The sequence below is a fragment of the Gouania willdenowi genome, chromosome 6 (assembly GCF_900634775.1).
Source record: "Gouania willdenowi chromosome 6, fGouWil2.1, whole genome shotgun sequence".
Taxonomy (NCBI): Eukaryota; Metazoa; Chordata; class Actinopteri; order Blenniiformes; family Gobiesocidae; genus Gouania; species Gouania willdenowi.
The window spans coordinates 63,576,580-63,591,139 of NC_041049.1; the positions used below are offsets into that span (position 1 = coordinate 63,576,580).

Sequence of the window (14,560 nt, forward strand, 5' to 3'; positions counted from 1 at the left end):
AATTTTCATTTTAAAAAAAAAAACCCCAAATGAGACCTATTTGTGTGACTATTTTAGCAGAGCTTTTGTTGTCACTTTCAAACATCAGCAGCAGCTTCGCTCCTCGTCCTGTGTCTGCGCTGGGACGGACGGACGGACGGACGGGGGGAGGCGGGGCCTTTTTACGCACCAGCCGAGGGGCCGGGACGAGGACCGGCGCACGGTGTCCGCTGGTATCAGTCTGTAGGAGCGGAGCTCCACGCGTCACAATAGCCACGGAGTTCACAAAGTATCTGAAAACACGCAGATCCCCTTGGATTAACACTTTTATCTGGACTGCGTAAAGACTGCGTAAAGAGGACAAAACCAAAGTGTTTACTGCGGATTTGATGAGTCAAGAAGTCGCGCCTTTTGGAACAAAACAAGCGGATTATGAATTAAACCATCGGAGTCTGTCAGCAATGCTGCGCACTAACAGGTGGGTTTGTCTCCTCTTAAAACTCATTCTACGTTCATGCGTAAAAATGCAAAGATGCCTCCGATCTTCTTTCTCCTCTTTCGGGTTATTATTTATAGTTTGTTGCACAACTTGCCAAACATCCGATCAGAGCTTTTCTGACTCTTTTCTCCATGAGTCACTTTACTCTCCAGTTAAAAACATGTGCACTGTTTATTCTCTCACTCCTTTGTCCCCGTGCAGTGTTGGTGCAGGTGTGCACTGCTAATGCACTAATGCTCATGCACTAATGCTGATGCACTAATGCTCATGCACTAATGCTAAAGCCCTCCTTATTACTCATAATGAAGCCGCACTAATATTTTCATCATCTTCACCCCAATGACCCCTCCCCGGGTAAGATTGTCTGTCCTAAGGCAATCGTGTCAAACTCAAGGCCTGCGGGCCAAATCCAGCCCACCCGAGCACCCAATTCGGGCTGCAGAAAATTCAGTTCAAAGTAAAAATTACAGCAAAAACTTGAGAAGCCTGGTACTTTTTCCTTTGCATACAACTTGTCTGCAGAAGTTTTATTCCCAAGTATCCTAAATATCTTCCAAACTCCCTGCATCCCACACCATTCCTGCAAATTAAACTCCAATTTGTTGTTGTTGTTGAGAAATTTCATCACAAATTCAAGTTCCCAAGTTCGAAACCCAGTCCTGAGGAATCATTTCCTCTGGTTTTTGTCTTTATGATGTGCACCAAGCACCTGCTCCTCCTGTCAATGAATTTCTCTCCCTAAAACTGTACACATGTGTTCACTGTAAAATACCTCTTCTTCCCTCCAACATGCATTTAAGAAAATGAGTTGTTAAATGGGAAACATCCGTCATAAATCACTGAGTGCGCTCGGAGGGAATCCCACTGGTTTTATGTGTCGCTCTGGGCATGAATATAAATCCCTAACTTGCTGCGGCGAGGTGTTGTTGCCATATTTTGGTTTTGCACGGAGGAATTGTGTGAAAACCACATCCAGATAGTGAACATGCAAAGGCACATTTTGTAAATTCTCTGGCATGGTTCACCATCAACCACCCCCAACACACACACGCACACACACACTTACACTAAAAGCATCTCCTTGTGGATTGCCATTTAGTCACTGAGGTTATTTATCATTCTACTGCTCTTCCTTGGTTTTTAATCGAGTTTGCCTCTGCTCCCTTGGGTTTTTTTTTTTGCTGTCTAAAGTTAAGTCCCTGAACGCAGCACCCTGCCCTGTGAGTGATTCACTGCCTGGCCTTGTGCTGTGGCCACTCGGGACCAGGGCTGTGCTCCACATAAATGTGCCTACTGCTGATATTGGTCAATGGAAGCAGATGTGGCCAAGGTAAAGATGCTGGCGTTAACTCTGCACGACTGGAATTATTGACCTCAGATTTAGTAATAAACAACAATATCATCCATCAAAGTCATATTAACGAGCCTTTATCTGACAGTGTCGACCCCTGTTAAAATGTTGATCCATAATTTCTTAATTTCACTGAATTTAAGGATCAGGTTGATGTTTCTAAAAGCCATTCCATCCTCAAACATGCAAATTCCCAAATATATCTAATGAAATATGTTGCATTTTAACTAGAAGACTTCAAATCTTTTGTATTTTCTAAGATAGAAAAACAACATTACTGCATGTGTAAAATATGTTCTTTGTAAAGCAATAATAGTTTGTGAAACCAAAATGTCAAGCACAAAATTATTTACTTTTTATTTTCAAACCTTTTAACCAAAAGATTTAAAGCTACATTACACAGCATATTGTTTTCATCCAAAATCTCAAAAAGAGTGAAAACCCTCACAAAGCCACAACCAAAACCAACAAAATAACAACAAAACACACACTCAGAGCAGGGAAATCATGTACTTTATAATCCAATACTGGTTTCAGTATCAGGTTTGATACTAGGGTGTGGACTCGTACTCCATGCTCTGAAACCACAGATGTAAATGTGACCTCTACCCATTAGTTTGATGGTGAAAGAGAAATGTCAGCATCTTTGCAAATAATGACAAAAACAATTCTTCCAAAAGTGTTTATTTTCTCCAGCAGTGGCTTCAACCTTCAGCCCAAGAAGCACATCTCCTTTGAAAGTCATGACACTTTGTAGCTTAATACAGCAAATATAATGACAATATGACCTCACTTAAGTGTGAAACCTGGGCCTGTTTAGTAAATGTGCAAAACCGCATCTAAAATGCACAAAATGACTCCAAAAAATGCACAAAATGACTCCAAAAAATGTACAAAATTACTCCAAAAACACACAAAATGACAAAAAGCTACCCAGTAATAATAAAATAATATAAATAACAACAACAGAAATGCACACAAATGACTTCAAATGCACAAAAGGACAACAAATGTGTGACTTACTGATAAGTTATTGTGCTGCCGACTACCCTGGCCAGTGGAGGGCAGTAGGCAGCATAGCAGGTCAAGATGCCTATAGAATGCAAATCTATATTTGCTTTCTCAATATTTTTTTCACCAATAAGTGAAACTGAACATGTTCTGATAAAGTTTATTTAAATGTACATGTACTAAAAAAAAGTGGTATGGGAGCATTCCTATTTTACACAATAAGATGACTAAATAAAATAAATCTCCTTCAATTTTTTTGGGCCAAAAAATGCCCATATCATGCTTAAAATGGGCTGAAAATCCACTTTGGGGTTTCGACCCACGAGTTGGGACCTGGTTTAAAAAAATGCAACATGGGTGCATCAAATTTCCGACTCTAGTCCCTGAACTTAGTGAAACATACAGTCTAGAAAAAAACTCAGACAATGAATAATCAGCATTTCCCACCAATGTGAGTTTCCTTTAGTTCACTTCTGTGTTCTTTACTTTGCTCAGATTGGAGCACTTTCCTAAAATATCCATTCCTATAATTAAGGCCACCTATTTCAACCTGAATATGACGAATGCTTCACCATCTCTTCTCTTGTGTTTCTGGGACAGGATGAGTCTTCCTTTGCTCCGCGCCGTCACATTGCTGTGGGTCTTCCTCCCCGGCGCTCGGGCTCGGTGTGAAAAACCCTCAGAGATGAGTAATCTTAACCTGACGGTCAGCTACAAGCTCCCGACCTTCACAGCAGACTTCCCCATCCAGAACATGGTGATGCTGGACGGTGTGGTCTACGTCGGGGCAGTGAACAGAATCTACAGCCTGGCTCCAAACCTCACCAAGCTGTCTGAGTACCACACAGGCCCTTTGAGCGCCAATGAGACCTGTGGACAACAGAAAGTGACTACAACCAATGGCAGCAGCAGGGTGGACAACCACAACCTTGCACTGGTGGTGGAGAACATCTACGATAAAGGCTTGTACAGCTGCGGTTCGGCCGATAATGGCGTTTGCCGGCGTCATGTTCTAGATGATGGTATTAGTCCCAAAACTGTTGACGAGCAGGTTTACTGCTTCGCTGACAAAGTGAGTCAAGGCAAGGGTCAACCCATTGATGCAGATATCGTTGTCAGCTCTGCAGGATCTCAGGTGCTCAACGTGGAGAGCAACGTCATCAAGTTTTTTGTTGGGAACTCTGAGTTACCGGATTCGGGAAACAGCACCTCGCACCCTCACACCATCTCTCTGAGGAAGATGAAAACCAGTCAAAATGGCTTCACTTTCTTCTCCAACTTCTCCTACATGGACCTCATCCCACCGCTACGTGGAAACTACTTCCTCCGCTATGTTCACTCCTTCCACAGCGGGCCTTTCACCTACTTCCTCACCGTGCAGCCGGTGAGCTGGAACTCTACGACCTACCACACACGCATAGTCCGCATGTGCTCCTCAGACCTGGTGATCCGCCGCTACGTCGAGATGCCCCTGGAGTGCATTAGCACCATCAAGAGACGGCGGCGCTCCACAACTCATGAGGAGAAGGTCTTCAACATTCTGCAGGCCGCTTACGTCACCAAAGTGGGCGCTGACAAGGAGCTGCTGCGGAAGCTGCAGGTGGACAAGGACGATGACGTGTTGTTCACCGCCTTCGCTCAGGGAAAGCCCAACTCCTCGGAGCCGACTCCAAACTCAGCGGTCTGCATCTTTACGTTGAAGCAGATCAACAAATTGTTCAGGAATTACATGCAGGATTGCCTCACGGTCGACCCATATCACTTCACCGGCTCTGACAAGAAGTCCTGCCACAAAGTGGTGAGTGCTGCGAGGGGGTTGGAGCAGGCGCGTCTCACCCGTGGGGATGCAACACTCGCATTTCCATAAAAACAAAAATTCATCCCTCTCACTTTTCACATAGGGATTCATTGTTGAAAATGTATTGGTCCAGTTAGATTAATTGAATGGTAATCAAGCCAATCACAGCCAGCCATTTGGCAAAGCTTTTCCGACAAGGTAAACAAAGAGTAAACAGTTTAGATTAGGTAGCTTAAATTAGCAAAATGTTATAAATAATAGTGAAAAAGGGCAAAAATGTGGAACAAATAGAGGCAAAATAAAAGGTAAAAAAGAAAAAGTGTTATTCATTGGGCAAAGTGTAGCTTATTTGGATCAAAAGTGGCAAAAAATGGTTAAAGAATCGACAGAAATTAGATAAGTGTCAAAAAGAACTTGCAAAAATGGATACGAATTTGGAAAAAGGGATATTTTTCATAAAAGAGGCAACAATTGGACAAAGGAAGTTGCAAAATGGTCAAAGAAAAAGGTAAAAAGGGGTTAAAAAGTATTCCCCTTTTAAGGTTTTCTGGGGGAATAATAATTAAAATTAAAGGTCCCATATCATCCATTTTTCACCCATCTCCATTTGTTCTAAGAACCCCAAAAACATAGTATTTGATGTTTATTTTCCCATTTTTCCTGTTTTCCAGAGTTTTAGCCTCTAAAAAGTGACTTTCTGACCAACGGGCTGTTTGCTGCATGCTCATGCATATTCATGAGTGGGCGTGTCTATACACTGACTTGCTTGCCTGCATGCAAGCTTGTTATCCACACACTGTTGTTATTGTTTTCTGCCAAAAAAAAACTGCACATTACAGTAAAACACATGGATATTTAAGCGGCTTTTGTGTGAGTCTGTTCATCCAGCAGCAGTCAGCAGCTTCAAACACTTTTTTAAGTTTTAAGCTGCTAATTCACTTTTTTTCCTCCTCCTCATCTTTATTAAATACAGGAATAGTGCATTTAAGGTGATAATCATTTGTTTAGCACCTCAACCGTTGCGTTGCATTGGGTCACAAACACGTCAGATCAAGTCAAAGGCGATACAATGTCTGCTCCTTGGGTGTCTACACTGCCGTGTTCACTGTGGAGGCGTGGCACCTGCAGCAGGCACTTCCTGGAGGAGGCGGTTCATAATTCTGGTGATGTCACTAGAATTTGAACCGCTCGTTTTTCAGAAGAGGGCAGAGCAGCAGCTCAGAGAGCAGGATTATTGAGGATTTCTCAGAGATAAAGGAAGGAAGCCCAATAATACTCTGGGGCTGTTTTTGATAAATAATTAACATTGTAACAAGGTTAAAAGCTCAAAAAGGTTGATTTGCATGATATAGGCCCTTTAAAACATAAAGAGACACATGTTGAGTAACACTGACTTACAGCTTCATCATAAATTAATTTAATGAACTAAATTGGGAGTCCACCCCTGGGTTGGAGTGCACTCTACAGGGAGAGGGGTAGCCATGTGAGGGACCACTTCACATTTTCTGTTTCCTTAGAGCAAAATGCAAATGTTCACATGGCACTAAAAGGTTTGTAGGAAAGAGAAGCTTGCACACACAACAGATTCACCTGATTGCTTTTTGAAGGAGACACATACTGTACATACCTCTGCTCAGATTTTTCATTCAGTTAAAACAAATTGTTCATGTGCTTTGAAGAAGATATCTAATCTTTGACTTATTGCTGTAAACCTTTACAGTAAACCTTGCTGTAGTCTTATATATACCTACACATTATCACAGAGTTGTGTTTCAACCTGCGTTAGTATAGAATACGCTGGGATCTGTCGTCCGAGGACACGCCGCTTGCTTTTTTTGTCTCCTGCAGTGACTCTGTGTGGTCTCAGGTGAACACAAACACTGTGTCTGCTCTGAGTGTCCTTAAGTAAGACTCTCCAACCTCTAGCATCGCTGCTCAGGGTCGTATGTGCATCTCAAGTGCTTGTGTAGAACTTTTCTCAACAGCCAGTGAATACTTTATTTTTCCCCCAGAGAAACATAAGTCTGTCATCTCTAGTGAGGCACTGACTTTGTCACAAATATATGAACACAACATCTTATCACCATTTGATTGGTTCCATTTTCAAACATAAATATTAAAACTAGGGCTGGGCGGTATACTGGTTCATACCAAATACCGGTATATATTTTCATTATGATATGAACTTTTAATATACCGCTGTACCGATGTATTTGATTACATAACTTTTGGAACGTTACGCCGCGCCACGTTTCAGACTGGACCCTTTTCATCGTAGCACTTCTAAATAGGATGGTTAACAGTAGCGCTCCGGTATTAGTTGCGGTGTAATGCTGCGTTCACACCGAATGCGTCTTCTGTGGCACCGGACGCATCTGCAGCACAAAACGTACCGCAGGATCAAAAAATGTCCCCATTCGCATCATTCGCACATCTGAAACGAAGCCCCGCCCACCAGCGACACATCCAACTCAGTGAGTTTCACTGCCTGCTGAAGCGAGGAGTTGCGCTCCTTTTTCTCCTCTCATAAAAAAACGACCAGTGAAAAAAGCTGGTGTGATTAGCGGCTAATGCTATCCTTGCTCAGTGTCGACTTTCAAAGATAAAAACTACAGAGAGAACTTTTACCTGCTGCTACCACCTCCTCGCTGATTCTCCTCCACGCCAAATCCTTCTTAGTCTGGTCCCGGTTATAAAGGCTGTGTCATACAGCTCCAGGTGGTCACACACAGCTTCTACTCCATGGTTGAATGGGTGAACAGACCGGTGTCCGTGTTGACGGCCTGACGTCATCGTCAACACTGACTCTGACAACATGACTTTCGTCATGCGAAACAGCCACAGAAGGTCAATATTTTCAACTCTTGCGAATGTGCGGATATACGTAAAATCGGGAGCGCGCTCGCACGGCCAACGTACGTGACGTGCAGACCACACCGCCGCACAGGAAAGATCTCGCATCTGGGACGCATCTATTCATTGACTTTGTATGTAATCTGGACGTACGGACATTTCGTGTCGCATCCGATGTGAATGCAGCATTAATCATACGTGTAAATGGATAAGAAAGACACAATTGAAAGCTCTGAAGCTGCATGTGAGCATGTGCCTGTGTGCGCATGCCTCTGCTACAGGAGAACACCACTCACGGTCACGGAGGCACGGTTAGCTTAGTATGTCGGCAGTTTGGCAGTAATACACAAAAAAGGAGAGCAAAGGATCGCAATTTGTAATTCCTATAACGCGAAAATAAGTCCTGGTGGAGCTGCAAACAAAACATTACCTTATTCACCATAAGAATCCAACACCACACCAATAGTATCCAGCTGCAGCCCTGGAGCGGAAGCCCCTGATGTGACAATAAGCCTCTGGCTGGACAGATGGGCCCCTGACGTGACAGCGGAAGCTACTTTTTGTTTATTTTTTTTATTTTTTTAATATTTTTTGATGAACATTATACACAAACAAACATAGGCACATATTGGTAAACAACTTAAGCATACCATCTTCACTGGTTGAACATACATTATTGAAAAGAGGTAGAGAAATGTAACTAATTACTTTACTTCTTTTAAGACATACTTAAGTACAAGTAAAATTACTGATTCAGAAATATAATCATAGTACAACTACACATAAAAGCGACTCAATTATAGTAATGTGAGTACTTGTAACCCATTACTTTCACCTCTGGTACCCACATATCGGTACCAACATTATTATCATTATTATAATTAATTAATGAGTTCAGGGTTTTGTCCTATGATGCATTGCAGGGATATTTGAGTCTTTACGTTGTTGGGTTTGTAGATTCATGCTGAAAAGTACACATAGTTACATAAAACAACAAGTGATTGTAGTTTCACTGCTACATCCTCCATCAGAAACGTCTTGTGATCAGTACCGACATCTTTACTTAACCTTATCATCATCTCACTCTGTTGATCATGTCTGTCTTGACGATCCTGCACTGAGCAGCATTTTAAAAGGCAAGCATGTACAGGACTAATGACCGCGCCTTGATGAAACATCACACACACCTGGGGAGGAACTTAAAGGGGCAGTATATGGCAGGTTGATATTTCAGTTGATATTAATCAGTTAATATCTTTACATACAGTTTAAAGATAAATAGAAGCACAGCGTGGGCGCTCACAATCAGTTTAATTTTTAGTAGTCGTTATCTCCCCGTATTGCCTTTATGGGATGATCTGACGTGTTTGTGACCCAATGCGACGCAGCGATCGGACAAAACAATGGACTATCGCCTTAACTTGATTACTGTATTTCCGTGATGAGGAGTATGATAAAGCGATGTAGCAGCTCACGTGAGTGTGTGAAAAAGCTGACAGTTGAGAGTTTACTTCCCTGCAGCACAAGTGCTCACAATAAGTTTCATTTTTAGCAACCGTTACATCGCATTGTATTGCCTTAATGGAATTATCTGATGTGTTTGTGACTCAATGCGACGCAGCGCTAGGACAAAACAATGGACTACCTTCTTAAATTGACTATTTCTGTGGTCAGAAGAGGTGAGGAGGAGAAGAAAGTGACTGTTAACGATTTAGTCTCCTGCTGCTGTGATAAACACATGCTTAAGCATCCCTACTCATGCATATGCATGAAGGATCAAAAAACGGCCTGCACGAGTCATGAGCTATAAAGGTAGCTTTACTGTAGTCTACTAATGGCTTGGCTCCTGGAAAAAAGTACAGATGACTCAATTAATTCTTCCATGATTTCCACCATTTGATGTTTTCCATTGATGTGTGTGATGTTGTAAAGCATTCGGGTCTGAATGGTGACCTGTCGAGTCAAACTTTTCCTCTTTACCTTACATTATTATATAATGAAATGGCATCAGTACAAAAACACACACTGAGACACGTTTATCTTCTTTGACACGCACAATTATTGGTCTCGATCTTCTTTTCTTCTCTGAAATCTGCCTCCTCCCAATGTTCATGCATAAAATAGCAAGTCTGATCATGTAGGCACTTCTATTCATCAATGGATCAGCTAGAAGAGAGACTTAGAGGAGACATAGTTTCTGGCGTATATGCAAAGTTTGTTTTGATGCATGAATAGTAAACTGTTAAGTGCATACATGTGGTGCAGATTCTTCTGTTTTTGACAAAGAGGCACGGTCTTTAATAAGATAATCCTGCAGACAGGCTTGGAATAGTGTCATGTGGTTTAAAAGCAGAATAGAACCAGCTTTGCAAAATGCATGCAAATCCACAGTGGGTGGGTGGTTGGGTGCATTGCTGTGGTCTTGACAGCCATCAGTGGGGAAGGTCTACAGGGAAAGTGAGGAATGCTGGGAACGAGGGGTGACGATAGGGGTTTGGAGATCAGTGCATATCTGACTCTCAGCGAGCCGTGATGAATGGCTTTGGGATAACGGGGCATCAGCAGCTGGGCGGAAGATGATCCCACCGACCTGCTGTGGCAGCCGGCATCGCCGCAGAGACTTCATCTCAACTCCCACCTGTTTCCAGCATCTCTGGGAAAGTTGGGAAAACATCAGTGGCACCAAAGAACTTTTTTCATTAAAGGGTGCAATGGGTGCATTCACACCAGTCCTCTTTAGCTCGCTCTGCATTGTTAGCTTTGCCTTAAAGGTGCAGTCTCTGGTCTACAGTTTGCTATGGGGAGAGATTTGTCTCAGAAATATTCACAAATATATCCACAATTTTCACAAGTATTTTTCAGATTTTTCACATGCGTATTTAGTGTGTCGATGACATTTCTGAACAACACGTGAAAATCTGAGAAACACGTGAAAAAAAAAAAAAAAAAAAAAAGCACGTCAAAATTGGAAAAACGTGAAAATCTAAAAAACACGTGAAAATAAAAAAAACGTGAAAATCATAAAAAATGTGAAACTCTAAAAACACGTGAAAATCTGAAAAATTTTAAAATGTGAAAAACACGTAAAAATCTACTAAAAAACCGTGAAAATCTTAAACGTGAAAATCATGAAAAAATCTATAAAAAAAAACGTGAAAATCTAAAAAACACTTGAAGATTATGTGGATATATTTGTGAATATTTTTGAGACAAATCTCTCCCCACAGTTTGCAAGTGAACTCTAGCTCGAGTCCTGCACTACAGTGTGAATGAAAAGAAAGTGAAAACACTAATTTTACTGAATAATGGGAGACAAATATGATAACAAATACTAACATAATTACAGGTTTAACAAACGCAAACTCCCAAAAAAATAACCCGAAATAAAGTGAGTAACAAAATAATTGACCTTTCTTCTTACTACGGTAATTTTAACCCACTCAAAATTGGTCTTCAACCCTTTTTTGAATGAGAAACATCAAACAAATTCCCACCCAGTTATTATTATGAACTAATATTATTAACGGCCTGTTGATTTACGTGTGGAAGATCAAAGCCAAACGTCCTGTCAGAAATCCAACGTTTCACGCCTTTGTGTGACTTCACTGTCGGTGTGTGAAGTGCCTTTTATGCTAAAGCAAACACAGGCCTGTGGAGCCCTGCACAGTGATGCTGTTTCCTCCTCCAGCTCTGAGTAGAGTGACGCTCTGCCACTATCACACATTCTTTCCTCTTGACGCACTTGATTACAGGTTGACATCAGTCTGTGCTCCAGGTGAAGGAGGATGGCTCTGTAATTAGCGCCCGTTTGGTTTTGTATGACACATGGGGTCTGCTCACTGTTTCATAGTCGACATTTTCAACATTTAGCTCATTTGTCTTTGGAGACAAAGTCATGATAAACAGCAGGTTTTATATTAGTGGTTATCAAACCTTTCAGTCCGCGACTCCCAATATAAAGGTACCAGAGACCAGGAGACCCCCACTGTACATGAAGGTGGTTGAACACAGACATGAACTTTGAAGAACAGTCTTGTGGAGACAGGGTCATCTAGAAGCTGGTGAAATGGGATTTTAAAAACCACAGTTGGAAATTAGAGTGGCCAAAAAACGGACAGAAAAAGTGGTAAAAAGGGTTCAAAATGTCAATATTGGCTTAAAAGTGGCAGAAATGAGGGGAGATGGGGTTGGGATAATTTAAAAAGTAGGAAAAATGAGTTTAAACTGGCAAATAATGGGCATGACAAATTGTGAATGTGATTAAATTGGCCAAAACAAGCATGAAATATGGTGAAGAGGTCAAAAGTGACAATAATGGGTCAACATATGAGACATTAGGTGGAAAAGTGGTGGAAAGGGTTTATAAGTGCCGAAAATGTCTTGAAAGTGGACAAAAATGTGCAGAAAAGGCATTGAAATTTGATGGAGAAGTGGCAGAAATGGGAATAATGTAGCAAAAATGCATTAAAGGGGACATATCATGGTTTTAAATCCTTCCTTTTTACATATAAATCATACAGTTGTGGTCTATATAAAGCGGAACTGCACTGCTTGGGTCTGAATTCCTCATTATTATAGCTCCACCCCTTTTCTACCCTTTTCTGATGTGCTTCTAAGAGCAACTCATTTTGGTGCGGTCTCTTTAAATGGAAATGAGACACTTCATACCCCGCCCCCTCTCCAGGTTCAACTCCACCCTGCTCGGCCATTTTTGTGGTTTGATAGAAGAGATACGGCTATGTAGCGGCGCAGAAAAAGTTTATTCACACGTTATTTACAAAATGTCAACAACAGAAGACTTGTCCATCCAGCCTTACATGTTCGAGCCAGAGTCTGACCCGGCGGAGCGAGATGAAAATGAAGATGATGAACCTGCAGAACCCTAACAAGTGAGCTAACACAAGCACCGAGCTAACGCTAGCGCCAAGCTAACGTCACGAAATGCATTTTAATACAGTCTTTTCAAAGACAAAAACGGCAAAATGAAATGACTAATGAAAACTTTAGACTTAAATTAAATCACGTAGGCCATATCATCAAGGATCTAAAACGAGCATACAGCGCTAACATATGAAGACGGTGCAACTGCTAATGCTAACAAAACAATGACAGGGACGTCTTATCATCACACTTTTTAGCGTTATTTACAGCTTACCGAAGTGCTCTGTTCGTCGTCTCCAAAGATAGAAGGAATTGAACCCTCAATCAGACAAAGTCTTTCGGCAAATCCTTCTTTATACTGGCGGAGGTTGCTGAAGCAGTCATCCTTGAAGTGCTGCGCGCACACAAAAATGACCTTACCCACAGATGTGGGTACATTTCTGTGAAAAATAAAACTCAACCAGACACTTTGAAAAGGTTCTGATGCTGGGAGACGGTGTAATGAAGCGTGTGGGTTACTACATCCAACAACCGAACATTTTGACTTATCCTCTCGTAACTTCTGCATCCTTGAGCTTGGACTACAAAATAAAAGCGAGAAATAAAAATGGCGGATTGCTCGAAGTGTTGGGCCTGGAGTCGATGTACTAATTTGGCAGTTCCGCTGACGTAATTGTTCAAAAAACGTAATAGAGAATCGAAAAATCAAAACAGATTGAAAAATTATGACCAAAACAGAATATAAAGATATCAACTGAGCACCAGAAGAGATTAATTTGAACTTTTCTGTACTTCTAAACAATCTAAATATACAATCTAAATGCATTTAAGGGCTAAAAAAGTGGATTTAGCATGATATGTCCCCTTTAAAAGGAGCAAAAATATGGCAAGAAAAAGTGATGAAAATAGGTAAAAAATAAGGTAAGTTTGGTGTAGTTGCAGAAAAAGGGTAAAAATAGGCAAAAATGGGCTCATATTGTTCAAAAATTATTCTTAGTTTCTTCAAGGCATCTGGCTACTCCAAGGTTGTGAACCCCTGTTCTATATCATTGTTAAAAATGTGTACACATGACAAATAAATCTAAATGTAAATGTTAAATCTAAATGTGAAAGTGCAAATTGAAGGAAACAAAAATGAGCTAAATGTTCAAGATATGTCGGCTATGGAAAAGTGAGCGAGTTTTTACATTCAACCCCCATACAGTAGATCTGGACCTGGACGCAGACGCTGTCTGGACTCTCAGCTCTTCCATCTGACAGTATCAGAGATGCTGGGATTCCAGAGCTTTCGTTTCTGCATGAGGCCATCTTTAGTTTTTCCTTTGTTGCACATTATCTTGCTTGTAACTTTATTTCCTCAGCTATCAGGCTAGGAATCAGTAATTTAACCACTACCACGCCACGTTTTATTGCCTGAGCTCTCGTCAAAGTAAGGGATTGAAGAATTGTCTTGGCAGATGGCAGGTTTGGAATAGATAAGTAAGGCCATAAACTCACATATAAACACTGGGTTATTTTTGGTCACTGACGTCTCCAAACCACATCCCTCTGATTGAAAACTCTCATCAAGATTCTGAGCGACGCTGAAAGCAGAGTGTAAGCGCATGTTTGAAATCTTTAAGTGCAGGTTGTCCAAGCTCTCAGATCCAGTTCAGGCTGCACAGTTTGACAGATGTTGTAATGACGAGTGCCCTGGTTTCAGCTGTCTGTGTGACGGAGCAAATCTGCTGTTTTCATTGTTTCACTGGGACACTTTCTGTCCTCGGGCTCTCTTCAGCTGCAGAAATAATTACTCATGTTTAAAGTGGGACTCCGATCCATCACTGATCAGTGAGTTTTAGGAGATTTATTTCAGACATGCAGTGATTTATTACCCTCGAGCAGAACTGAAGGAGAACGAGGAACTCTGTTCACAACATAAAGTGCTAAATCATTATTATTTATTCACTATCTGCATCATGAATGCATATGAAACATATGAAAAAAATAATTAAATAAAATCCCATTGGTGGCTATCTGCACAGCATCATCAAACCTCTACATCAGCCATAGGCAACTGGCGGCCCCCCAATTTTGTGTGGCCCCCAGAACAAATCCCCAAAAATTGTATTTCGAGAATTTGGAAGAAATATAAAGCCCAATATGTTACACAAAACACACAAATCAAATGCAAAAAAATGCACAAAGT

General features: G+C 41.3%; 1 protein-coding gene across 2 annotated transcripts in view; it reads left to right on the forward strand.

Moving 5' to 3' along the window:
* Window positions 1-210: 210 nt before the first annotated feature.
* Window positions 211-14,560, forward strand: part of met (MET proto-oncogene, receptor tyrosine kinase) — an 88,006-nt gene continuing 73,656 nt past the window's right edge. For both annotated transcript variants that reach the window (XM_028450833.1, XM_028450834.1), the window contains exons 1-2: window positions 211-457; window positions 3,441-4,638. In XM_028450833.1, the coding sequence (XP_028306634.1) occupies window positions 369-457; window positions 3,441-4,638 (1,287 nt within the window). In that variant the 5' untranslated portion in view covers window positions 211-368. The remainder of the gene's footprint in view (window positions 458-3,440; window positions 4,639-14,560) is intronic.